General features: G+C 48.8%; 2 protein-coding genes across 2 annotated transcripts; one reads left to right on the top strand and one right to left on the bottom strand.

The window, feature by feature from the left end:
* Positions 1-5,511: 5,511 nt before the first annotated feature.
* On the top strand, positions 5,512-7,407 carry CTHT_0074310 (putative UV radiation resistance protein; the record flags this gene model as incomplete). Its single annotated transcript, XM_006697621.1, has 2 exons — positions 5,512-5,895; positions 5,959-7,407. The coding sequence occupies 2 exons, from the start codon at positions 5,512-5,514 to the stop codon at positions 7,405-7,407; spliced, it is 1,833 nt and encodes a 610-aa protein (XP_006697684.1).
* A 9,168-nt stretch (positions 7,408-16,575) lies between these two features.
* Positions 16,576-18,889, bottom strand: CTHT_0074300 (uncharacterized protein; the record flags this gene model as incomplete). Its single annotated transcript, XM_006697620.1, has 4 exons — positions 16,576-17,161; positions 17,428-17,604; positions 17,850-18,373; positions 18,470-18,889. The coding sequence occupies 4 exons, from the start codon at positions 18,887-18,889 to the stop codon at positions 16,576-16,578; spliced, it is 1,707 nt and encodes a 568-aa protein (XP_006697683.1).
* Between the last annotated feature and the right edge of the window lie 5,182 nt (positions 18,890-24,071).

The raw sequence follows: 24,071 nt of genomic DNA, 5'->3' as shown, positions 1-24,071 counted from the left end.
CTGCAGAGAATCGTAGGGATGCGGATTAAAGATAGCATTTGCGATGGATACTGTGGTTTAATTGCTTCAATACCGGCGAAAGGTAAGCTACTTGGTGAGGTGTTGCCATGTTGCAGGCGACACGTTCTCGACTTATAGTGCCCCCGCCTCTTGATAGCGGGGTCCTTCAGGTGACGTCACGACCACGAAGAGGAGTGGGCTTAAAGATCCTGCTAGGTCTTGTATGGGCCGTCAGGGAAACGTCACTCATAGTCGTTCAAGCTCCCAGTTCTCCTCTTGATTTTGGTTGCTTAGTGTGTAACACTAGCGTTGGTGGAAAAACGAATGATCCTCCACTTGTTGAAGAAAGTACCTTATTGTTGCATCAGTGTGCTCAGGCATGTTATCTTGCTGATGCCAAACCCCGTACCATTCCAGACTGCTGGCAGGTCTTTCATAGACTTTCTTTCCCTGATCCCCCTCAAAGTTATACTCCCGCCACTTAAACTTAGAGAACTCAAAAGTTTTCAGGCAGAAAATCCCCTTCCCTCGACTAGTCGTATAATAATCCAACTCAACTAGCCCCTGCTCATGGCTCACAAACCCATCGTCTTTTATCCTCCTGAATCTCATCAAACCATGGCGCGGGTCACATCACACAGCAAACGACGACATAAACTTATCATACGGACGCTAAAGCATGTTGCAGTCATAATCCAGGTCGCTCTCCTCCTAGAACAAGCCCGCTTTCCAGATAAGCTCGAGGTACCACAACATGAAGTAATCAAATGTAGATGCAGAGAGAGAGGAGGTCAGAAAAATGAGAATACCCCAGGTCGAACCACGTGCGGTTTGAGTAACTGGAGTGGAGATAGACGTGTTTTAGTGCGACCTAGATGCTCATGCCGAAGGGGATTTCAGAGTCGGGGCTTTCTGAATGTAAGACCCGAAACTAACGACTACAGGGCGATAGAGTAGGGAGGGCCGCCTGCTCTTGCTTACTGATCTTATTATGTAGACCGTCTCGGCTTTGAACATGCGAAGACAACAGTTTCTCTGTCCAAAGCCCGTCGTTTGTTATTTTGAATGACCGGCTTCCGCAACTTCCTTGGAGAGTGAGGGTCAGTCTTTCCAGAACATGGTGCATCTCAACATCTTTAAATCATCACACAACGGCTCGCCTGAATCGTGCCGGAGCCCGTATTCCCCAAGGATTTCAACTACCCACAATATTTTCGTCACTTCCCACACGAGAGAGTGACCCTGTGCATGAGGGGAGAAGGGTGATGAATACATCATTTTGCGAGCATGGTAATGCTTCTCCTGAACGGCCAAAGGGGCAGGCGAATCTTACACGGCAGTCTGGAAAAAGGGGCATACTACGGCCATAGTACGGCCAGCATGGATAGTCTGGGTCACAAGAGGAGGACGTATCGTTGTGCATGGCCACGGCCTGCATTTGCGTGTCTCGATCCGTCATGATGTGATCGAGGAGCCATTTGCCAAGGGGCCAAACACTGGATGTTGCTCCTCTAAGGGAAGGAGAGTCTCATAGCTTAGGACATCGTAGTGTTTTCTTTCGGGTTGGTATAGCCCTCATACGCTTCTTGAATGTAGGACCAGTGCTCAATGCGTCTGATGAAAGGCATAGGGAGGACATTGTTCTGTTATAGGTATCGAGCTCCTGAAGCACCAAGCGTTCATCTCCAAGTATTGCGGTTTGTCCGAGAATGTGTAGTTGAAGTCAGCGTGACTGTTCCAGATGGAATTTGCCAACTAGACGTTGAGAGTCGGCCATACTTCATGCGGCAACGCATCGACCCACGACAGGTCCGTAACGGATTAAACTACCACCTTTTCGTACCTGAATGTACCAAAGAAAACCCCATTGATAGGTCGGTCAGTTGATTCAGGTGTTCTCATGGGTCTTTCACTCGGCCGTTGTGTGGTGACATTAGGACAAAATGCTCCTTGAAGAATTCGCCACCCTCAACATCATCATACCAAATTCCACCTCCGAATTTCTCAGCAATCCAAAGCATTTTCATCAGCTCCCGGACAATGAAGTAGCCGGTTTTCATGTGTTGACCAACTACAAGATTGCATCGGTCGTCATGATCGGGTTGGTAGTTGGGGTTTTGATCATCAGAATCTCGGTCGACAAAGCTTGTAAGCACAATCCTCATACAGCCATGGTCGTGGGCACGGTTCAAGTGGGCAAGCGCGGGCAAAGATAAGTGCATCATAGCTCTCAATGCCGTTCTGGTGCGATTTCTTCTCGGATCTTGCCTCGTGATCAGACAAAAAATATGTTGAAGCAGCCATTCTGTCAAAGGCCCAAAGATTGGTTTTTCCTCCACAAGGTTCGAGCTCGTGGTGCAAACAACAAATTGACGGAAGAGCTCATAATGCTTTGGCTGAAAGTATTGGGGCAGAGGGAAGTTCTTGATCTCTGGGTCCGAGTGGTTTCTTTGCCGTGAAAAGGGTTTCCTTGTATGCCCTGTGGAGTGGTGCACCGGCGATAAGTACCAGATAAATTGTCTTCTGCATTTGTGCCTTTATGTTGGAATCCCATTCGTGGATATGGCCCGAAGGAAGCTCTTTAGGATACTTGTTCATACACCAATGCAAGCACTCATGCACATATCAATGCCTGCGAGCATTATCGTGAATCCTGAGGAACGCTGGAAAGATTTTACAAGCCGAAGAATGCAAAAGATCTACTCGATTTCATCGTTGAAGGTTCCTTGCACAGCTCGGGATCCGCGGGTGAGATGCCAATGGGTGGCACGCGCTTTTCCTTCTCTGCCTCATACACTAGTTGACACGGGCCTGTTCCCATTTTATAGGCATAGTGAATGGTCAGAAAGTGCCCACAATCCATGTTGTGAGAACTGAAGCGTGGCACATATTGTGAGAGGGCTTCTTCCACGTTTAGGACAGACCACAACCACACCGGCCAGAGAGCTATAGTAACATTGGCCTTCCAGATCTCATAGAAATGGCGACATGTTGTGACCAAACCCAGGAGATAATGCCCTATCGAGCAAGATGCAAAGATGTTGACCAGAACCTGTGTAGGTAAACCGTATAGGTTGCAGTCCCCATCCGTGATTGTGAACTGTAACACAGGCCCTCGGATCCGGGTTAACTGGTCAGTGCTCGAGACGCTCAGACGCTCATCAGCAGTGTGTGAGAGAACGGAACGGTGAGGTTGGCTGCATGAGGAGCGCAGGATCTGCTCATCATACAACTAGGCAGTAAAAAGCACAGCAGGAAGCCCTTACCATTTAAGTAACAATTGCGGGTCCTGGCAAGGAGCGTTCCTCAATCGATATGTTGGCCCTGTGCTGAACTGCCAAAGTTCGGCTCAAGTGATGATCTGGACTAAGAATCATCAACAACACGAAATGTGCATGCTCACCCACATCCTTGAGAAGTTTCTCAACCACCCAACATCTTCGGCACGACTAGTGCTGTGCCTGGCAAATGTAACGTTGCACCACTGACTGCTGGGGTCCGAGACCTGGCTTCTATGCTTGATAACTGGAGGGCTGTGGGTTGAGGTGTTGCAAATGCTGGTCATGCTAAGCAAGGATCAACACACAACATAGCTGGATAACTACGGCCATCGGAATCGGCAGAGGAGTACAAGACTTGAGATGAAGGAGGGTGAAACACGGCAGCTTCCCATAAAAGGGTTCAGGCTTTTGCCAAGGGCAATGGTTTTCATTGATCAAGAAGCAAGAATATGAAATCTGTTGCCACCAGAAGTGATTCCAGAAAAATATTAGACCTGGTTACCAGCCACTTGGCTAATTTACTCTAACCTTCACTGCTTGTCCACTAGATTAGCAGGCGAACTAGGCTTTGAGGTCTATCCTCGATCACAATGTCAACAATCGTGGAAACTGGACCAACCCCCACAAATCTCGGTCTACTGACAACGACTTTCACATCGCCCGCGGGGCGTGCCGTTGTTACTGGAGCTAGTGGGTCTGAAGGAAGAAAAGATGTCGCAATACTCTCACAGTCATGCACTCACGACAAGCCAGTTGATGCTACAACATGCTGGCCATCAGCTTTAAAGATTTTCGAGCAGTCGACCCCTCCTCAGGGATACTACTCCCCAGGCCTGCAATGCCCAGTTGGATACTGGTCAGCTTGCTCAGCCACAGGAGGAAGCACTAGGTGTGCAGACTTTTTGGTGCAGTCGAGATTGAATGATGGCGAAACAGCTGTTGGTTGTTGTCCAAGGTTGGTCTTCAGTCTATATTCAGTGGTGCCATAACTAATGTGCTATTTAGCAGCTACACCTGCGCGAATATCAACGGTCAAACATGCACGATGGTAGCCACTGCAGCCGCGATACCCACAGTAACCTGCGACGGGTCGAAGAGTGGTGCAATCGTATTCCAAACAGTCCCCAACCCAAAGGCAAGCTTTACAGCTACGAGTCTGTTAACAACAATGATCCAAATTCACTGGCATCGCAGTGATCGCAACACGATCGTCAAAGCACATGAGCCAGACGCAACTATTGACATAACCAACACTGTTGAAGCAACCATCAAACCCCTTGAACTCGATGCACGCCTATTGTCAGCAAGAACAGGAGTTGTGGTACCAGAATCTGTCATTGATGATGGTTCACCGCATAGTCATGGGCCCTTGAGCTCAGCGTTCAAGGTCGGGATGGGAGTCTCAGGAGCGGTCATTGTCCTTATGGTTGTAGTGTGCACCATGTTTTGGTGTTGGCGACGATGCAAGCTTCAACAAGAGGAGCAGGAACTCGACCGGCTGTATGGGGTCATCACGAAGGTTCCACCCTCAGGTGAGCTTGCTGACAAAAGAGATGTTGCTGGTTGGCACCAGGGTCGGAGACCTCATCTACTGTCACCGACGCGCGATCCATACCGGGAGAACACGATTGAGTTCGAGAGGCCAATGCCATCGTATCAACGGGCCTACTGGCAATAGTGATATCAAAGTGGTGTTAGTTGGAATGCAGGAAGTCGGGGCATGATATGAAAAGACCTGGAAGTGAAGTGCTGGGTTGTTGTCGCATATTGAGACGGGAAAAACATATTAGGCTGAAGGAACGGACATCGCGCGCTGTGCATGTGGGGTTGTGAATGTGGGGTTTCGGGCCCCATGAGTGGGGCAAAATGCTGGGTCAAGGGATCAGCTGAATCACAAATCAACATTAATTCTCAATCATAGGTTATAATTTTCGAGAAAAGCGTTGCTTATATTCATCATATTAAACTTCAACCTTCATGGGATCATTCATGTTTGGCGCTCTGTTGGTTCCTCGCTGAACAGCCAGGCCGACGCACGGACCACGTCCACAATAGAGTTTGATGCCAAGAAATGCTGTAGCTAAGCTTCACCGATGCAACCCCAAGAGGTGGCAGCTGGCAGCTGCATCATCTACTCCAACATCTCGCCAGCGTTATCAACATCGTCAATGCCTGGATTTCATGGCAAACTCATCCATTATTTCCCTTTATCACTCCATAACATGAGACAATGTCGGTCGAACCTTTGCGTCCGCTCTTACTGCCGCAAAATCGCAAGCTCCGGCACCTTCGAGGTATATCTCTTCGCAACCTCACCTTCTCTCGTCCCCGCGGTCGCACTACCGATGATGCTGCCCTGAACCGTACTCCTGCAAAACTCGAAGCCTTGCGCGAGGCACCACCATTGCACCATGCCCTCTCTTCAGAGGACTTGCGGCCTCCGGCCGGGCGCAGGCGTAGCACTGTGATGAGCCTGGCCCATGCAAATGCTACCACACGCCAGAAGCGTTTTGGGGATATGTTTGACAGCCGCCTGGCCGAGGTATTCTTCTCGCTGCACGTTGAAGGAGAGGATGAGCCCGTATATATCAGCGAGACAGCGGACCGGGCGACGGTACGCCACTGGCTGCGATATGGGAAGAGGAACTCCGCTGACGGCTGACGTGCGACCAAACAGAATTTCGACTTCCAATTCTTTGACCTTGCTGAGCTCGACTCGACCATTACACGAGCACCAAGGGTTACAATAAAAGTGTGGACAAGGCGCCTGGAAAAATGGTGCCTGCTGTTGGAGGATGAGGTCGACCTGCGCGCCCTCAACTGGCTGGGCAGCCTTCAGGGAGTCCACTTCCCACCGAACAGCCTGATCTTCCACATGATAGACGGCATCTACTCGCTCGAACTTTCTTCTAAACCTCCATTACCCAAATCAGCTTCATCAATGCCAACTTCGTCCTACAATGCCTTGATGAAACTGGCCACATTGGATAACTCTATCCAAGATGCCCTCGCCACACACCAGCTGCTTACTCAACATATCAATGAACTCCTGAAGCGAGAGGTGAAGAACGAAGTCCCCGACACCGAAGACAGGCTGGCCCTGGCCAACAAGTACCTAGCACAACAGCGACGAGCAGTTGCAGCAGCCAAAAAGCGCAACGAAGACCTCAAGGCCTCCATTGCGGCCCGCCGGAAAGCAATTGTCCAAGGCCGTGCTGCTCAGGAGAAGGCAGCCAGGGATGTCGAGAACGCAAAAGAGCAGCTCGCCCAGTCCAAAATCCTGCTTACCCAAACACGGGAGCAAATCCGCGGCCAACGCCGACGAATATGCGAAGACCTTTCCCGCATCTTTAATATCACTCCCATACCCCAAGCCCCTCCCCTATGCTTCCAAATATGCTCTCTTCCCCTTCCCAACACCGACTACGACCAATCTCTCAAGTCTAACCACACAAAATACAACCCAAACCTCTCCGACAGCAGCAGCGAGGACGTCCTGTCCGCCGCCCTAGGCCACGTCGCCCAGCTCACCGACGCCCTACAATACTACCTCTCCGTGCCCCTCCCATACCCCATCCGCGTCTTCGGCTCCCGTTCAACCATTCGTGACGACATAAGCCAGCTCCCCGACCCCCAACGCGAGTTCCCTCTCTATGTCCCCCGCGGCGGCTCCAGCGCCCAATACCGCTTTGATTACGCCTGGTTCCTGCTCAACAAGGACATCGAAGCGCTCTGCGCAAGCCAGGGCCTGAAAGTTGTCGACATCAGACATACCCTGCCTAACTTGAAGTACCTCCTTTATGTTTGCAGCGCGGGGACGGATGAGATACCCGAACGGAAGAGGGGAGGTATCAGAGGGTTATGGGCAGGTAGGGTGAGAAGTCTGAACTTGTCGGGGACGGTGCTGCCCGATGATGCGAGTATTACGAGTAGTTTTGGGGGGAGTAGGAGGGGTAGTGATGCGAGTGATGCGTTGGGGAGACAGAGGGGGGAGGAGTTGAGGAGAGCGGTGAGAGAGAATGGAGGGGCTTTTAGGGTTACGGGAGCGGGGACGCCGCCGCTTGAAGAGGGGGAGATCAAGCTCACGTTGAGGACTAAGGGGTTGAGAGAGGGCACTGCGCCTTAGCGTTCAGTGGGTGGTTGAACTGAACAATTGACGACAAAAGTTGCATCCCAATTAGCATACAACTATGATACCCTCGCATCTCGGTCACTAATACCCTAGTCTGTTACATAAACTTAGAGTTAATGACAGTCTTTATTCGTGTTTCTTATCTTTCTAGGTACTTTTCATTTCCCTCCTCGATACCACCAACCCCATTCAACAAGATCTTCGCTTTTGGCATAAACGGAATGCTTTTTCCGCCTAAATCTTTCTGTTACTGTCCTAGTTGCTCTAACCCTGGGAGCAATAACTGCTCAAAGCCTTGCACCTAGGATCCTTCAGAAACGAGCGTAGTAACTTTCGCTTCCCTCAAATATCCCTCGCATTGTACAGCTTAGTAGCCTCTGAGGAGCGAAAGCCGCTAGGCTTGATTGAATGGCTAGAGTGTGGCGTAAAGCAGGCATACATAGCTATACTAAGATACGTTGCTGAAATCTAGGTATGCCATATCCTTATACAGTGAATCCAAAACCGGTAAAGTTATCATTACTTCCATGATTCACTTAAATAGCAGCTTGTTGTACTTGGCCAACGGTGTAACATAGGCTTTTGTTCTTTTGATTTTTTTTCTGTGACATCATATTAATGTAATTGTTAGAGCGGACCTGCAGGATGTTGGTAACGTTGCACCATTTGCTTTGAGTATCTTTAACGCTTTGACCACGTTCTTCAAACATTTGGCCCTCCATGCCTTCCTAGCCTACTTGCTCCATGCTTATCTACACCTCTGAGTTCGAACTTGACACGAGATTCGTAGTTGGCGAATGTCTGAGTTAACATTGATGTGCCTTTACAACAGCCAGGGCATGGACTCTCAGCAGTCTCCTGTTTAAACTCCACTGCCCTAGAGAAGGGTTGTAGCTCAAGGTTTTTTTAAGCAATACGCCAGTCACTTGGAGGAGGGTATTCAAAACTTTGATTTCTAACTGCTCACACTAAAGTTCCATTACCACATGCTTGGAATAGAGCAATTACACATAGCCTTTTTGTTTAACTTCACATGGTTGTCTAGAAGCTACTGCTGTTTAACCTATCCCCAGATCGATTCTCTGTCCTGTTTTGTCTGTTAGTTTCCGAGAAGTGGAAAGTGTGCCTTTCGTGGCTATGAGCCTCATCCACGTCAGTCGATCCGTTTCATCTCTCGGAGTACTTTGCATAGTTCGCTAGAGTCGATGCGAAGCCTTTAAACTTTCACTAGATATCTCCAATGTCTAATGTTTGGTCCAAGAATGAGCGAACATATATTGGAATATCTAATGCATCACCTTCATCAAAATTGCTAGTTAACAGCAAAGTGAAACAGACAAATTTGCTGTTAATCAATAGCTAAAGAAGCTAGTAGGTTACTTCACAGACTGAATAGTAACCACCAGATTCTGATAGCTCTCCCTCTCGATGTATAGTTCTCCAGCAGAACATGTTTAAATGTTTTCAATTCTAGACCTAAATACGTCTATACTTTATTGAAGATCCAATGGTGAGAATAAACTCAAATATCATTAAGTCATACCAGCTGTTATGCATTGGTAACCTTGTGCCGTTTGCACAATAAAGAGAACAGGATTTTAAATTTTCGGAATATTCTGTATCTCAGCTTCGCTAACTGCCGTTGCAGTTGGGACGGTCCGCTCCTTGTCTCCCCCTAAACAAAGAACATAATGGCGCCATATCTCGTCAACTGACTCAGAATAGCAAAGAAACGCGCCAAAAAAGCTCCATAAAATGTATTTTCTTTCAAGTTGTCAATATCAACTACTCCTGTAGCTCTGTTGTAATGAAGCAAGAATGACAAGAACCAAAGGTGAACAGCATCGAGTCGCACCAACTCTCATGTTTCCGTTATCTTGTGACTTGTTTTGAACAAAAGAACTACCTATTAGTCTACTGACGATATTCCATCTTAAAGAGACAAGGGCGAATACAGTAAAGCTAACAGTAAAGAAATTGCAGTATGGCGGTCTCGATCAATGCTATTTGACATTAAACGCTCATGATTCCGACAAGGAAGGATGAATGATGTATGTTGCAGTGACATTAACAGCGTGATCCTCTCATGCCTTAAAGGCTGTTCCATGGCAATACTAGCTCAAATGCAACTGCCTCATTGTGGCTGTACCAACGCAATTAGTGTATGCCCATCGTTCTCTCAAGCACGATCATTCCTCTGTTATATCATCGCTTTATGGTTTCCCAGGTCATTTCGTTCCCGCATTCGGTTGAACTATTGATATACATTGCGGACCAGATCCCTAATGCGGTCCACTCAAATAGAAAAGAAGACCACAGGACTGAAGCCAAAGATCCACAAGGCTGAAGTGAGAAATCTCTCATGCCAAGGTAAAATTTTCAATCCATTGATCAAACACCTAAGCCATCTAGGAGGTATTATCACATGAAGAGTGTACGTTATTAACATTAGTGCGACAGCGATGATAATTGGTGGACGGGAGGTGGATTACCCAGCTTTTTGACTTGCATGCTAAACAGCCCAGTGGCGAATGTTACTGGAATAAAGAAGTGGGTGAGTTTAGTAAGCAGTGAGACACTATTTGCCTGCTTAATAGCTCACTTGCTTTTGAAAAGAGAGAGATCCGCCTGCAACTGGTCCTGGAATCTTTCATCTTCCGAGTGTAGGCTGGAGATCTGACTCTAGTTTCTCGAAAGGGCTTCGACCAATTCTTTGGCATGTCTACCCCCCAACAAGAAAACGAAAAACAAAACTAGCGTATGGACTAAGCAAGAGTAGGAAGTTCAACCTGAAGATGGATGAGAAGGCTACGCTAATGGTGAAGCTGGTTCTGCAACAGCCGATCATCTAAGGCGCCTGCAGAAATGATTTGAGGGTTTATCGACGTGTTCCAGGAGCACGATAGTGCCGCGATCTCCAAGTAAAATACAAACAATCGGATTGATAAAGATTTGATAGAGAAGTCTTCGTAGAGTCAGATAATGGCCGGGTTCGATCCCATTCAATGCTTCAAAATTATCCCATCGCGTTGGCAAGCGAATAATTGGAACCATGTGCTTTTTGGACCTTGAGGAATTCTCTTCTGAGAGTTCAACATATATTTCCATCGTCATCGTGATTTGTAACAGTACATAGCCGGTATCTCCTCCAACGCAACCTCCAACAGAAGACCACTGATAAACATGCATCTGAGAGTGATTGCTCAATAGCCACACATAAAGTTGACAGAAGAATTGAGGCAAAGCTTTCGGGTCGGCCAGCAATGAGTGAAATATTTCAATATGAGCTACCGGAGCAGAGTTTGTCATAATAAGAGGATTTAATGACTACCTCGATTGTGGGCCTGATTAAGCGCCTGTCCAGCACGAGGGTTCGGGGCTTTCCCCCGCTAGCTGGCTCGAACATCTTTAACGCGGTCATTGCCCCTTCCCTCATGTACGGCATGGTCCAACTCGACACAGGCCCAACCAGGGCCGGGGTTAATGGCTGCCTGGTCGTCTCTCATCAAGGTCGCAAACGCGGCACTAAAGGTGGTATTCCCGGTGTGGAAGACGATCCCGACTCCGTGGCTCTGCTGGTTGGCACGTCTATACCCCGAGTACCTGTGGGACAGGTAGCGGGAGCGGTGGAGGTGCCGCGCCGGAGTGTTGCCGGCCAACCACCCCCTGCAAGCCAGACTTGCCCGACCTCCCTACCGCGGCTGATCCCCGGCAATGCCTATCACGCTGGCTGGCGGAGGCTTCGGGGCATGGTGATTTTCTGGAGTACCACGCGCGGTTCAACCATCCCCCCCCCATGAGGCCATCAAGCAGTGCCCCTGTGGTACGGTGGTTTCCAGAGGCCACTTCTTCTCCTGCCCCTCATCACCTTCAATCACCCGCTCGCTGTCACATGGACACGGCAATCCAAGGAGAAGAAATATCCTTGACAGTCGATATATAGAATACCAGTGACACAAGAGTTGAGAAGGGCAAAGGCATATCTGATTGGTAGAGCCCGGAAAATATGAGGGGTTGGCAAGAATGAGTTAAATAACCTTGCCACGCTGAAAAGAACCCCTGAAGATGCAGGAGACCGCGAGGTACTCACAAGGGCAAAGGGATTTTATAAGGTGGGCTACTTGGACACGATGAAGGATCTCTCTTGGGCTTTCCTCTCCCCAACACAAGGACACTGAGGACCAAGAAAGATTATTACACGTAGTAATTGACTTCGCTGTGCACTCCACATCGTCAGTGGCCATCATCTAACCCATTTGACCCATTGTCGATCCCTGTCTGCATTAGACCAAGTCACCCGTTACACTCGCCGACAGACTGGATCCAAGGGCCTTCTGGTCCTCCTTTCAATTGTTCAGGTCCAGGCCCTCCCAGATTGAGCTCTGGGGCCAGGCCTGGGACGCCACCATGGGTTCCCCATGCATACTTGGCGACTACCAATCTCCCTTCATGTGTTCGAGCCCGATTCCACAGGGGCAGCGGCCCCGACACCAGCTCATCGGAGTTGGAATCGGGGCTAGAGATCCACCTCCCTGGGGTCGTGCAAGAGTGAATCCCACCCGACACACGCTACGCAACTCGCCCGGTGTTTCCCCCTGCTTACGCCGGTTTTGCCCCGGTGCTGGCTTTTCTCCGGGGGCACATGTATTCAAAGTAGTAAGGTAGCTATTGCCCACCGTCGCCGTGGGCATGACCCGAGTACCTAGATAAAGTAGACATCAGTCAAAAAATATACACACATACATACATACAAACTTTGCCACTTGCGCTTTAGTGTGCTGGGAGAATCTCACACTACTAGTCTCACGTTCAAGGATATTGGTTTTCAATACAAAAGGAGCCATTTCTTACAGGACAGTTTGTCAAGTCCTCGTGTTTCCACTGAATCCTCAGTTTGTTCTGAGCAATCCAGAAGACGGACCGGCCAGATTTCGACACATGAAGAAGAGTGGAGTACAGAGATCTAAAAAGGGACTTTGTGGTATCCTGGGAATTCTAGAAGATCGAGAGTGATCTTCTGACGCATCATCCAAAACACAGGGAAGTGCGAAGTAGCGGCCCGGATCTTGGATGCTTGAAACATATAAGCGACATTATAATAAAGGGTCCTCTGTATCCATGGAGGGAAATCTCAAAAAGAGATATCTGTGACTAGGGATCGCCAAGAGAAGCTTTCTCGTAGGAATCAAGGATAGTGCTTCAACATGTCCATCTTTAATGAGAAAGACAATAAGCAATATCACCATGATACTAGGATCTCAATGCCCTTCAAACTAGGCCATATGGCATGCAGACACTGTGTTTCAATCGTGCATCAATGGACTAAAGCTGTATCTTCTTACCACTATGCTGTTATCTGTAAACAGACCACAAACACAAGTTTCAATGATCCAGAAAGTGTCGGTTGAGCAACTCTCAGAGCGAAATTTCTGAGGTGCGGCAAATGCTTGTTCCTTTCAAAGATGGGCGGAATAATCCGACCGGGGCTCGTTCACCCTCAGCCATTGACACCAAGCGTGGCTTAGTTGTTGTTGCGTGGGAGAGAATGGCGGTGCGTGTCACCATGAGGATCATCAAGCACTTCAGGAGAGGGTAAAAAATGGAAGGACCAATGATGAGTTTACACAGGCATTATTGTAATGCAGTGCAAGATTTAGCGGAGTGCAACATTATGATTGGTGACCGTGTGGTTGCTGTAGGAAAGTTTTGATTAGAGAATCCTGTTACATTAGTCTTGAGCCTAGATGAACGGTTAGGCATTCGCAATCCCAATTTTTCACGAGCATAGAATTTTGGTGAGCTTTTTATTGAATCCAATTTTTCCAGACATGATTGATCTGCATCACTGCTATTTCTCACGACGTGCTAGGACAATGATCAAAGTGCAAGGCTCGAGAATGGGGAAACGGGTGTGGCTTGCGGAGAATCTTCTGTCGGGTTAGAGTTGGGGTTCCAGTCAAATGCAATGTTTTGATTTCCTATCTGAATCGGCTGATGTACCCAGTGAACAGAGTGATGGGCTGCCCTTCGAGGCATTTGGTCAATTTGGAATGATACAGAGAAGATTAGCATGGCCCCTGCACTAAGGATGGCACGCTACTCAAAAGAGTGATGGGCTACAAACCATAACTATGATATGAAACCTCTTGATGACACTCCTCTAGAGGCAAAACGCTTTTTGTAGGTTGGGAATTGTCCAGCAACACATCCGATAGCATGGTTCTTAAAGGTGCTTTGATATCGAAGATCGTGCGGCAAAACGATGATAGCCGCCCCCACCAGCGTGGCAGCGTTTTCTCCGAGCAAGAGGCTTGTCAGATAAAAAGACAAAAGTTCCATGCAGGTTAGCCAGCTTTGCAATGAGCATAACAGTGGTTGTTTCTTGCCACCTTCAGCATTTAAGTATGCGTGATCCCGAAAATACAATAGTCAACTCCTGATCCCAATCGACATGAAACCCCTAAAGCGCATCTAACAGGCAGGTCCACGAAAATGGGCACCAGACGTACGATACTCCTTTTGACGCAGCTCTTCTGGACGCTTGGCAAAACCCAGAAAAGATGTTACTATCCGAATGGCAATCTGGCCAAAGAAGACTTCCCCTGCGATCCGGATGCCGAAACAAGCGTATGTTGCTGGGGACTGCCTGGAGTTGGGTGTTTATCCAACAAGCTTTGCGCTAACCCCAATGGCTCGATCGTGAGAGAATCATGTACAGACCAAAGTTGGGTTTCGGGAGACTGCCCTCAGTATTGTCAGTGTAAGTTTTCCTACTCAACGATATCAAACTATTGAACTTTCCCAATACGAACATTGGCACTATATAGTCCGGGATAATGGAGGAGGCGAGCTGATCTCATGTTCGAACGTTACTGGCTTGGACACATCATACTGCTGCAATCCGCCGTGGCCGAGCTGTTGCGACTCAGGGGTAGGCCGGATGGAGATACTGCCACCTAACGCACAAGTTATGGCAAGATGGGATGACTTCAAATCCTCGTTTTTGCCCTCACATCGACAAATGCGCAGTCTCCAGCCACCAGCATCACTGCGAGCGGCGCTAGGAGTTCTCCTACGAGCAACCAAACGACGACACCTAAATCATCAGCAACAGCTTCTTCAAGTAATACATCTTCCAATGGAATCTCTGACTCCTCGCAAGACCTTTCGAGTGGAGTTAAGGTGGGCATTTCTATGGGGGCTGGTGCGCTTGCATTGGCTCTATTAGCAGTGGCAATCCTACTCTTCAAATTACAGAAGAAGAACGCTGAATTAGAGGAGATGAAGGAGCGAGAGCAGCATCTACCGGTACAACCCAGCCTTCAGGACCTGGGCAGTTGGTATGGGGGAATTCCAGCCTCAAGCACAGCAGTCCCAGCACCGGAGGAGCACCATACAGCTTACCTTACACCATGCCAGTGCAGGGACCGGGAGAAAACTCCGTCACTTCAGAGCTTCCTCTTACTATTCCTGTTCATGAGCTTCCTGGAGCTGCCAACAAAGACCAGGCAAACCAAGATTCACCTTAAGGAATCAAAGAGCATATGAGACAACTGGTTTGGTCCGTTGAGCACTTCGCCGATGCAATTGGGCTCGATCAGCGTATTTTATGATGATCTCTTCTCTCTTGTGACTTCTCCAAGACGCAAAAGGCCTAGTCTCAAACGACGTTATCAGCGTTCCCATATCCATGCTGTAAAGACGTCAAAGCCTTTCTTGAGATCACAGCAAACAGAGATACTATACCGTTTCACTGGCTAGTAACGTAGTAACGAGAAAAGGGCTGGAGGTGAAAATCCTCTTACGATTCAAAACCATAATATAAATGATTATTAACTGGATGGGTCTTCACAATAGCAAAAAAAGGATTGATCAGTTGTAACGGTGTCATATCTGGTTGTAGCGTGCGCGCACGTTTATCAGACAGCAGCATGGCTCATGTTCTTTTTGCCACACCGTGTGCAGTTAGTGGAAAGGGGACAGCAAGTTACACCAGATTGGATCTAATAAGAATTAGAACTAGCTTGTTATGTTAATCCTTGTAGGTTATATAAACACCGAAGCAGGCAGCCGTGCATGCATCAGATGAACCGGCCATGAGATGATAATTGCTGTGCTTAACCAGTTGAATTTGATTGGATTGCATTGGAATATATATTCGACCGGCTTCATCCCTAGGAGTGTTGGGTCGTGCTTACGACAATGGCGAGCAATAGCTACACCACTTTCATTCTATATGCATGCCACATCGGGCAAAAACCCGAGAGAAGAAAACCTGTGCGGGAAAAGGCAGCCGGGGGGTTGGGTACCCGGGAGGGGCGGGGACCTACTCCGCAGAGCAAGTGAGCTCTAATCTTTAACTCCGACACCGACTCCTCCGAGTCATTGTCGGGCTCCCTGTTCTCGCGACGTTGGAGCAACACGCGAAAGGGGGAACGGGGGGGGGGGGAGTAATGTCGGAATGGGCTGTCCTGTAGCTGTGTCGAACGCTTGGCTCAGGAGCTTGATCTGGCAGGCTCTAGATTTGAACAGTTGGAAGGAGTACCGGAAGACCTTTGGATCCAGTTTCTCTGCCAGCGGGTATATTAATTAATTTATTTATGTATTTATTATCTATTTATTATTTATTTATTATGTATTTATTATTCATTTATCATTTATCTATTCATTTATTTATTATTTACTTATTATTTATTGATTTATTATATATTCGGCCAGCCCAAGGTATGTACCTCGTTTGGATCTACCCCAAATCGTTAGGCTCGGGGTCTAGATGATCAGCACCTTGAGCTTGGGGCGGGCTTGCGAGGGGAGCGAGGGAGGCGTGGCAACGGGATAGTGTCACGACCAATAATGACTCTATTTGCGAGAGTAGCTTCCGTGCAACTCACTGATCGGAGTAGAAGGGAGTCGTGACCCATCAAACTCGGACATCCGCCCCCAACAACCGAACATTGGGAAAGTGTTTCTCAACAACCAAGGATGTTGACTCTCAACAGTCTGTGCTGTTGAGGAAGAAGAAAGGGAAGCCACAAGAGTGCATGTGATGTATATAGATTCCAAGTTGGGCCATCTGGCCTAACTCTCTAGTCAGCAATACAACAGTTGCTTACCAACTGGTAACCACAACGGCCACTTTGGTTGTGTGAGAACTTTTGTCTCTCAATCCAGCAGCCTGGCAACCATCGAACCCATCTCAGGAGGTCTGTCTGGATCGTTACAGATAGGGTGCCCTGTGGGAGCGTCCTGGGCTTGCCCCTGGAGCTTGACCTGGGAGGCCCTGGACTTGAACGGCTGGAAGGAAGACCAAAAAGCTCTTGGGTCTAGCCTGCCGGCAAGTGGGTTGTTAAAAGAGGTGAGAGGGCAGGAAAAGAAGTGGCTTCTGGACACCACACCGCCGCGAGGGCACTCTCTGATAGCCTCTTGGGAGTGGTTGAATCGCGTGTGGTACTCCAGAAAGTCGCCGTGACCCGAGGCCTCTGCCAGCCACCGAGAGGGGCACTGCCGGTAAAACTCCTCGAGGAAGGGTTTGGCCGAGTGCCCGCTCCATCGAGCCGAGGGGTGTCTGTTGGCCTGCCACCATCTGTGCATGTCCGGGGGAGGGACGCGACGTTTCTTGGGAGGAGAGTAAGGGAGACCAAGCCATGCTCTGATGCCAGCGCGTTTGGGCTCCCACTGGATCCTAGCCCTTAGACCAAAGGCCGCTTGGTGCAAGCGGGACCAGCAGCGGTAGGGGGTTCGGAAGAGCCTAATCCACAGAGGGTGGCTGGCCGGTAACATCACAATGCGGTTCCTCCACCGTACCTGTTCTCTGTCTAGCAAGTACTCAGGATAGAGGCCAGCAAGCCACCAGAGCCACGGGGTCAGTATTATCCTCCACACCGGGAATATCACCCTCAATGCTGTGTTTGCAACTTTAGTGAGAGATGACCACACCGACGCGAGTCTGGATGGGACCAAGTGGCCGTTGACCCCGCCCTGTGTGGGCCAGTATCAAGTTGGACCATGCCGTACAGAAGAGAGGGGGTGACGACTACATTGAAGATGTTGGGGCCAGCCGCGGGGGGGAACCCCCGGACCCTCGTGTTAAATAGGCGCTTGATCAACCCTACCACCGCAGTCGTCGCTGACGCCCTCGCGGCCGCCTGCTTCGCAGGGCTGAGCTTGGGGTCCAGCGAGACGCCCAGCCACCTGATGGATTTGCCAGGGGAAAAGGACGCCCCTTCCACCTGTGTCGAAATGTTTGCGGGATCAAACCTGCCTCGCTTTGCCCCAGCCCCCCGGGGGAAATATACAGGACCTCTGTCTTGTTAGGATCGATCCTGAGGCCAAGCCCCCGGACCTTGGTCCAACGTTGGCCGACCTTGAGGGATGCGTGATGGGCTAGTTGCACTGGGTGTTTGCTCCATGAGAGTTATGCGTGGTCGTCCATGTACATAAACGAAGATTCCTGTTGCGAGGGGGTGATAATTAGTAGGGAGTACAGGACGAAGAGGATTGGGGACCATGGAGAGCCTTGTAGGAGACCAGTGTCTGAGCGGAAAGTCGACTGTGCCCACCGGAACGAGAAGCGGTGATTTTGGCAGAAGTCGGCTGTTGCCTTGCAGAGCCAGTATGGCCAGCCTTGGTCCGTGAGAACCTCGCGGTGTATCGGCGGTTGAACCGAGGGGTAGGCCGAGTCCACATCCAGGGTGACCCGGAGCCCATGGTAGCCTTGTCTCGACATGGTCTCCGCGTCATGCACGAGCGCCTGGACGAGGTCCAGCGCGGATCTATGGGACGGCTCCTGCAACGTCTGGGGAGCAGCCCCAAGTTTAGCGCCGCCGCTGTCGTCCTTCGGGCCAGAAGCCTCTCCACACGTTTGCCGAAAGTTGACAGCAGTGATCGGCCGCCAGCCCTTGTATGATCGCGGGTCCCTCCCGGGCTTCGAGCGGGTGACTACTGTCGCTTGTTTGAAGGTCTTCGGGAAGAACCCCCATCTTATGCAACCTTCGGCGATAGTCCGGGCAGCTGGACGAACGAGCTCTCAGGTGTGTCTGAGAAATGTCAGTGGCACCCAGTCGGGGCCGGGTGTGTTCGAGATGGCTCCGAGGAAGGCATCCTTGAGCTCATCGTCGCTGGGCCGGTCAGCGAGCCTCGCTGCCCACTCAGGGGGAAGACGGGGTCCGGGCCAAGCGGGGCGGGAACCCTCTTGGGCTCCTGCAGGGCGGAAGGCTTGAGTAGCGAGGTAAGACGCCACCCGCTCCGTATCCGAGATCACTCTTCCGTTCACGACCATGACGGTAAGCTGGTCGTCCGAATGGCCGCTGCGCCATCTAAGTATCTTGCCCCACTCCGCCGGGGTCGAGGCTGTGGCAACCCTTTCCCTGTAAAAATTCACCCTGACCTCCTTGCAGAGCTTGCGGTAGACTATGGGGTCAGTCTCCCTAGCCGTGGCCAGCACCTCCGACCACCAGGAGACGCTCTTTGTGTGCATGTTGGGGAGGGTCGAAAAACGGCCTGCCACTCCGGCGAGGGTATCGAACACGTCCCATGCAAACTGCTCGAGCTCCTCCCGGGTGTCAAGAGTGCATGAGATGTATATAGATTCCAAGCAGAGCCATCTGGCCCAAGAAACTCTTTAGTCAGCAATACAAACAGTTGCTTGCCAACTGTGACAACGGCCGCTTTGGTTGTGTGAGAACTCCAATCTCTCAATCCAGCAGCCTGACATCTCTCGAACCATCTCAGGGGGTCTCTCTGGATTGTTAGAAGTATGGAGGACTTCCCGTTGGGTTTACACCTGCGATGATCCGACCATTGAAAGTTTCGAGAAATTCACACGTGAGATAAAGCCAAATTTCGCTTCCACTTTTTAAAGCTTGCTTCCTGTGGGAAATATCAGTTGCCTTAAAGCGACGGCCACATTGACTTGCGTCTTCGATGTCACCGACAAGCAAAGTCTTGCAGTTTCTGAATCACTTTCTTGCTAATATTCTGGTGTATCTCAACAGCCTAGCCATTCTGGGATCCTCAATCCTTTCCAACTCAGTCTGTATTGTGCGCTAATTGAGGATAAATGTTGAATCCAATCTCATTTGTCAAAACGGGAAAAGAAACGCAAAATCGCAGAACTTCAGATCGATGGTGGCGAAGAGTCATACCGCATGCAGTGGCTGTGACCAGCAGATCTTCTCATCTACTGCCAGAACTGTCGGACCAGGAACTCAGGTCTGTGAGGTCCTCTTTTCGAGCACCAAGCTTCAAGAGTGCCTGTGTGTGGGCGTCTTCGATCTGCTTCCACTTAATAGCACTGATGGCTGCATCTTCTTCAGCCTTCTTATGGCTCTGCGCAGAGGGATGGCCTGTTTGTTTTTCACGTTTAATCCAAACATTTTTAAAATCCTTTATGAAATCTTTTCGGCGTTCGTACTCCCTATGAAATTGAAGGTATCGGAATTAGCTCTATATTTGCTGTCATCCCTTCAAGGTAGTAACATCTTCAACAAAATCAAGAGTACTTACAGCTTCTTATGATGAAATACTTCATGTGAAATGCTGCGCATTTCACGATCTTGTTATTGACATAAGGTCAGTTTCAGGCTGAAGCGCCTCTGCGAGCCGGTGGCACGGGTTCGAGGAAGCTGCTGCATCGTCGTTTTTTCCTCTTTTCTTGCCTTTTTGTGATGTTTTTACTGTAGTACATATTGCTGTTGATGTTGCAAAATTTATCAAACCAACTGTCAATTTGCGATAGATGCAGGGCAGCACCGTGGGAAAACTGCAGTGATTCACCAACCATACACTTCGCCCAATTCACCTTCTTCCTATCAATCGGCCCTAGAGCAACAGCAGTTGCACTCCTCCGGCTCTCCGATGTACCTCATGGACCATTCAAATAATGATTCCCATCACACAGGTTCTGGATACTCGCAATGCCCCAGCAACGACATCAGCATGGAGGACTCGGGGCTTTCAAAAACAGCTCGCAACACCGCCATTGAGCCTTCATTCTCAAGAATACCTTTGCACCTGTGGACCATTGTTCTCATGAATTTGGACAGTATGGAGTCGCTGTCAGCAGCTATTTTCGCACACTCTTCTTTTTATAATGCATTTATGGAAATGCGCGATCAAATCATCCGAGCAATCATCACTAACCAGATTCCTGCCAATCTCATGGCTTACGCTCGCCGGACATGGAGAGCTGCGTCGAGTAGCTACAAACGGTCTAAGGTTCTGAAGCTGGGTTGTTTTCTCCACGATGCGGAGTTCATGTTTGAACTTGTAGAGCCAGATATCTGCTTCCAGCCCTTGCAACTCACCCCACAAATTGCCAACTCTTTGAGCAAGACACATTCCAGGATACAGTACTTCACCAAACAGTACATTGACACGACTTTACCGAAAGCTCGTCGCCACCTTGGGGTACGACGAAGTTGCACGGGAGCGTCCGAGGATGAGATCTTTCGTATACAGCGAGCGATATACCGGTTTCAGTGGTATTGTAATGTTCTCAACTATCCGTTTTCAGGAAAGGAACGGAAACTCTTACGGACTGGTCTTGGCGTCTGGTTCTTTCACCCTTTTTCACCATGGGTAAATGAACAGTTAGCATGCATTCATGACTACTTTGAACGTGTGTTGTCTGAAGGTATGTATGAACTATTTCCCTTTGACATAGCGCTGTGATGATTAACAAGAGCTATTCGGCAGCATTTGATGATGTTGCAATGCATGATGTCCAGTGGGGTGCGAATTCAGTAAACTGGAGGGTGAAGGGGAAATGGAATGAATACAAACAGGCTTGCGTAAGTTTTCAGTATCCGCAGAGTACCGTTTCCCCCTTTCTTTAGAATATCCTCGAATTAACATCACGCCTTTAGCTGTTCCAGGGACTTGACTTTCTTTATAAACTTCATCGCACAAAGACATACAACGAAAGATACAATATTTTTTTGTCAAACGTTCGGACAGGTCCCTCCACAAAGCAGGCACATGCTTGCTGTCAACTTCCGGTGTGGCAATTCATCAGAAGAATGGCCGCTGGTTTGGCAAAACCTAGACACTCAGGTGTCAGAAGACCTTGTCGGATCCAGAGACTGGATAGACCTCAACTGGCCTGCGAATGGCCCCGATGGTCATGAGTCTTCTCCTTTCCGGATATGGAGGATAGCTCATGAAGATTGCTGGCAACGAGGGGAGGATCTGATTTATAACCCTCGACACGACATCCTTCGGGAGTGGGGATATGTTATTTGGGATGCGCCCAAAACGTTACTTCCAGATGAAGAGCTCCGGAAGAAGATTGCATACGCTCGGGAGCTCAGCTTGTTGGAAGAGTTTAGACGTTATGATTACGAGGAAAAGGCGAAAATGCGAAAGTCTTGGAAGGAAAGGAGACAAATCTTTAACAGAGGAGGACGTGGGTATTGGAGCAAGGACGATCTGAGTCAAATCCTTTGGACAAGCACCAACTGAGACACTATGAAAGCCCCTGAGAGCCTTGACCTCAATAGCATTCTGTAGCAGGTAGATAACTAAGGGCTTCAATGAGAGGGTGTGTCTGCACATCTTAAATGAGCATTCAGGATGGAACTGACCCGCGGCCATTTAGGTAACGAAACACCGAAAATTTCCACATGCTCCTGATCAGGGCGTCAACATGAAGCAATGTATGAAAACTGCATAGACTTGCTTGCTCCTTAAGGGAAGGCTAGAGGGAGATGGTGCGTTACTCATAGAGTGCTAGTCATGATAAGGCATAGAAGGCATCAGATGATTGAAAGGGTCACGAGACAACTGTCTATATATCCCCTCCTCGACATAAGCATCAATGGTTACACTGGCAATCCGTTTGGGGAGTATGTTGTACTTAGTTACTCTATTAACACCCGATCCACTAGACGATATCGAACAAAACCACTAGCTACGTGATAACATTGCTCTTTCCAAAAGCTGCCGCTGTGGACATGTAATTATTCCTAGTCGGATTCTGACTCCTCCCCTTCAGGGATCTCCAGGTTAGAGTGTTTATTGGGGTTTCCCTTCCCCGTGTTAGTACAGTGGTAGGTATTAATCATCTTTTTCTTCACCACAGAGTCATTGTACTTCAGAATGAACGTGAGATGGAAATAAGTCCAGCATAATCCGGCCGCTTCCGCTTCATCAAAAATACTACTGGGCTAAAGGTTACTTGTCGCATGAGTCAGCTTGAGTTGCGGTCATATTCAGTAAATGCGAGATCTCCCAATTGAGACTTTGAAATAGTGGCTTCCGTCAAATATTTTGAATGATAATTCGATACTGATTCTGTTGCTGAGAAGTTCCTTGGCCTCCTCGAGATCTGCCGAAACTAGATCCAGTTCAGGAACGATGTCACTCCATTCCAGTCAACTTGGCCATCCCGACGACCTGTTTCGCATCACCCGCGGAATTGGGCCAAGCCTTGATACACAAGACCCCGACGTCAATGCTCACTATGACCATTATAAAGCTGCCTGTAGATCGGTAAGGTAGATGTGAAAGACACGATGGACTTGTAAGTGTGAATATGGGAATGAGGATCTGATGACAGATAGAATTATCGACAAAGCTAGTAAATTCTGGTGCAACAAGGCATCAACTGCAGTGAATATCGGTAAAAAGGGAGGAGGAGGATTTATCTTGGGGAAAAAGTGACTACAACTCTATATGATGTTCCGTTCAGCTCGGAGCCTTGGTACACGTGCGACGGTCCTTCTGATCTTCCTCTTGTGTTATGGCTTAGTGATATATGTCAGCTGAAGTGTGTTGGTGGCTGCAATGATACTGAGATTTTCCGGGTTTTTATGTATGATGTTCTCGTTTCTAATCTTTTTGTTCGAGACCAAGCAGTTGCTCACTTGTCCTAACGCTCTTCAGTTCAATGCATTTAAGCAACCTCATGAACTGGTTAATAACAGATCATTGATGTAACACTGCTCACGTTGCTAGATGGTGTATTACTCTGGATTTGTGGACGGGGTTATTCTGCGCCAGTTAGATATCTTACAATATGGCTTGTTCCTATCTGTTGGATGTAAAAGAAAATGGCGATGTGGATGGGAGTATTTATTTGGGTGTTGCCCTGCAGGACATGCGGCCCTAAGGGAATCTGTCAAGCATGATGGGTGCCACAGAATAACAACGAAAAGAAGGAAAAGAAACCAAGATGAAATGCATGGAAAGTCAATTGGCAAGTCACAATGCAAGTGGTGACGACTTTAGTGTGGCATTATGTTTGGGGAAGTAGTCAACATCCAATCTCTAATATTTACACTTCAGGGATAAGTCCTTAATAGAAGTTTTCAGGAGATGTTTCGCAGCAGCGAAGATATACCTAAAGGTGCATCTGCCAATAGCTACATGACAGAGTTTGGCGTATATCGCTGAAGGTCAAACCCGAATATGGCTGGGATGACGGGCTGCAAAATAAGCAGCTGAAAACATCGGTTTGCAGTTGAGGGCATATATGGACAGCAAATCATATCATGACTCTGTCAGAACGGTCTCTATCTATCAGACATACGATCCATCTAAATGCTTCATTGAATCTCAGGTTGATAATCCAGATCTTGTGTTACGCCTTTTCCTCGGTCCTTTCATCATCACCTCGTTCTGACGAACCATCATTAGGCCTGCCAAAAAGCCATGACACC

The sequence above is a fragment of the Thermochaetoides thermophila genome (genome assembly GCF_000221225.1).
Source record: "Thermochaetoides thermophila DSM 1495 unplaced genomic scaffold scf7180000011823, whole genome shotgun sequence".
Taxonomy (NCBI): Eukaryota; Fungi; Ascomycota; class Sordariomycetes; order Sordariales; family Chaetomiaceae; genus Thermochaetoides; species Thermochaetoides thermophila.
The sequence above is the reverse complement of the archived record's forward strand: the minus strand, read 5'-3'. Positions and strand labels throughout refer to the sequence as shown.